General features: G+C 51.0%; 1 protein-coding gene across 1 annotated transcript in view; it reads right to left on the bottom strand.

Annotated features, from left to right (window-relative positions):
• The window catches only part of TRIM28 (tripartite motif containing 28), a gene marked incomplete at its 3' end in the record, with an annotated part of 9,388 nt that overhangs the window by 6,231 nt on the left and 1,101 nt on the right, over positions 1-2,056 (bottom strand). The window contains 4 exon segments of the mRNA XM_019611816.2: positions 53-169; positions 964-1,099; positions 1,238-1,370; positions 1,444-1,556. Of these exon segments, the coding sequence (XP_019467361.1) occupies positions 53-169; positions 964-1,099; positions 1,238-1,370; positions 1,444-1,556 (499 nt within the window).

Genomic DNA, 2,056 nt, shown 5'->3' with positions numbered 1-2,056 from the left:
ACCCCCAGCCCCACATAACCCCCCCAGGTTGGGGGGCAGCCGGGGCACATACAGGCTGCACACTTCCTTGGTGGAGTGCTGCAGGCTGGCATGTTTGTCGCCCAGCCGTTTCACCAGCGTGGCCAACATCTTGCGTTGGTTCTTCACTGCATCCTCCAGGAACTGATACCTATAAAGGGGGAGAAAATGGGAATCTGAATCGTCCCGCCAGGCACCACTGAGCCTTGGCAGGGGCTCAAAGTGGCCCCATGTGGACGCTGCAACTCATTTGCCTGCAGCAGAGCAGCAAAACCACTCAGTAATTACCTAGCTTCATCGTTTAGCTCGTTAGCTTGCCATTAAAACACATCAGAAAGAGGCTAAAAAAAAGATGTCCCGATTCTGCGACACAGAGTTAACTCAATTAGCTATCTACCTTAATTACCTTAAACCCCAAGCATCAAAAATGCTTTTAATACAACTAACCCACGGGTTGATTCGCTGAACTGACGTTATTTGCTCACCCAATAAACCAAATCAGTCTGAAATCAGGCAATTCAACCAGCTGAGTCATCATCTAACTGAATTCATTACTAAGAAGGTAATTACAGGGATTTTTCATCACTCGTGCCCCCAACTCCTCAAGACTTCAACTGCATTTAAACCCCCCCAAAATCCCAACTTAACACCCTGAAAAAAAGAAAAAAAAACTTAAACCACCCCAGCTAATTAATGATAAGCAGCCTGGAAACAAACCCGGTTTATTAGAACAAAGAAAACTGAGAGATGCTCGTTAGCTGATTACCTGCTGAAGGGAGCGAGCAAGTAGCAATTAATGAGATCTGTTACTGTAATAATTACCAAGTAGCACTAATTAGGGAAAATTAGAGAAGACCGCTATGCTGCTTGGTCTATCCCTTCAACAGCTGATTCAAAGGGTAATTAATCAATTTGGAGGCGCTGATTAATGCTGATGCCACTCACTGGTGGTCCTTGTGTGCGTTGAGCTGGCAGTCCCGGCAGGTCAGAGTGTCACACGTGTCACAGAAGATCATCAGTGGCTCCTGCTTGTGCACGGAGCAGTAGACATTGTGATCCACCTCCTTCAGGCTGTTGTTGGCTGTGGGGTGACGGCAGCGCGATGGTATCGCATCCCAGAGAAACCAAAGGCTCTGTTTGTGACCCCCCCACCCCCACCACACCCCCTCCAGGTGCCGAATGATGGTGTCACCACCCCAGGATGGGGACAAAGACAAACCTGCGGCCTTCACCGTGTGATCCTTGGTGTATTTGACTCTCTGGTGAGCCTCCACGCAGGTGTCACACAGAGGCTCTGAGCACTCCACGCAGAAGCTGGTAGCAGGAGCGTTGTCTTCACAGCTGGTGCAGCACTGCCGGGTGACAGCTGTGAGTCTCAGGGATGTCCCGGGGTGCTAATTAACCCCTTAATTAGTTACACCTTACCTGAGTGGAGGCGGGGTTGGCACCAGCCATCTTGGCTCCTTTGTCTTTGAGGAAGTAATTCTCTACCACATCCTGCAGCTGACACTGATGCTTGCAGATGGGGCAGTCGACCACTGCAGTGAGGAGAGCAATGCAGGTCATTATTTATCCCTTCATTACAGCTCCTTCTCCCCACCTCCCAGAATAAATAAGTACCACCCTCACATCGTTAGCAAAGCGCTACCAGCATCCAGCAGAGCCAGAAGATTCAATGCCTTTGTGGATGTTCCAAAATCGGAGCCCTGGGGCTATGCCTGATATCCCCAAAAAGAGGATGGAGCCTTGGGGTGGGGACTGTGACCCAAACTGGTCCACCAGCTGCACCACAGCCAGGGCTTTGTCCAGGTAAATCCATGACAAAGAAGCTTCAGGCAAAACCATGGCCTAAAGCAGCGTTCCACCCCCCCTCAGCCCTCCCTTCCTTCCTCAGGAAGGGCAAGACATGAGGCAGCACTCTGGGATCCCACCAGAATCTTCTCTGTGGCACGGGAGAAACAGCAAAGAAACCTCCAAACCCCAGCACTGCACGGTGCCCCGCTCCTTTCCATTGTGCTGCATGGCCCCCCGCCCCCTT

Source organism: Meleagris gallopavo, unplaced genomic scaffold (genome assembly GCF_000146605.3).
Source record: "Meleagris gallopavo isolate NT-WF06-2002-E0010 breed Aviagen turkey brand Nicholas breeding stock unplaced genomic scaffold, Turkey_5.1 ChrUn_random_7180001956425, whole genome shotgun sequence".
NCBI lineage: Eukaryota > Metazoa > Chordata > Aves > Galliformes > Phasianidae > Meleagris > Meleagris gallopavo.
The sequence above is the reverse complement of the archived record's forward strand: the minus strand, read 5'-3'. Positions and strand labels throughout refer to the sequence as shown.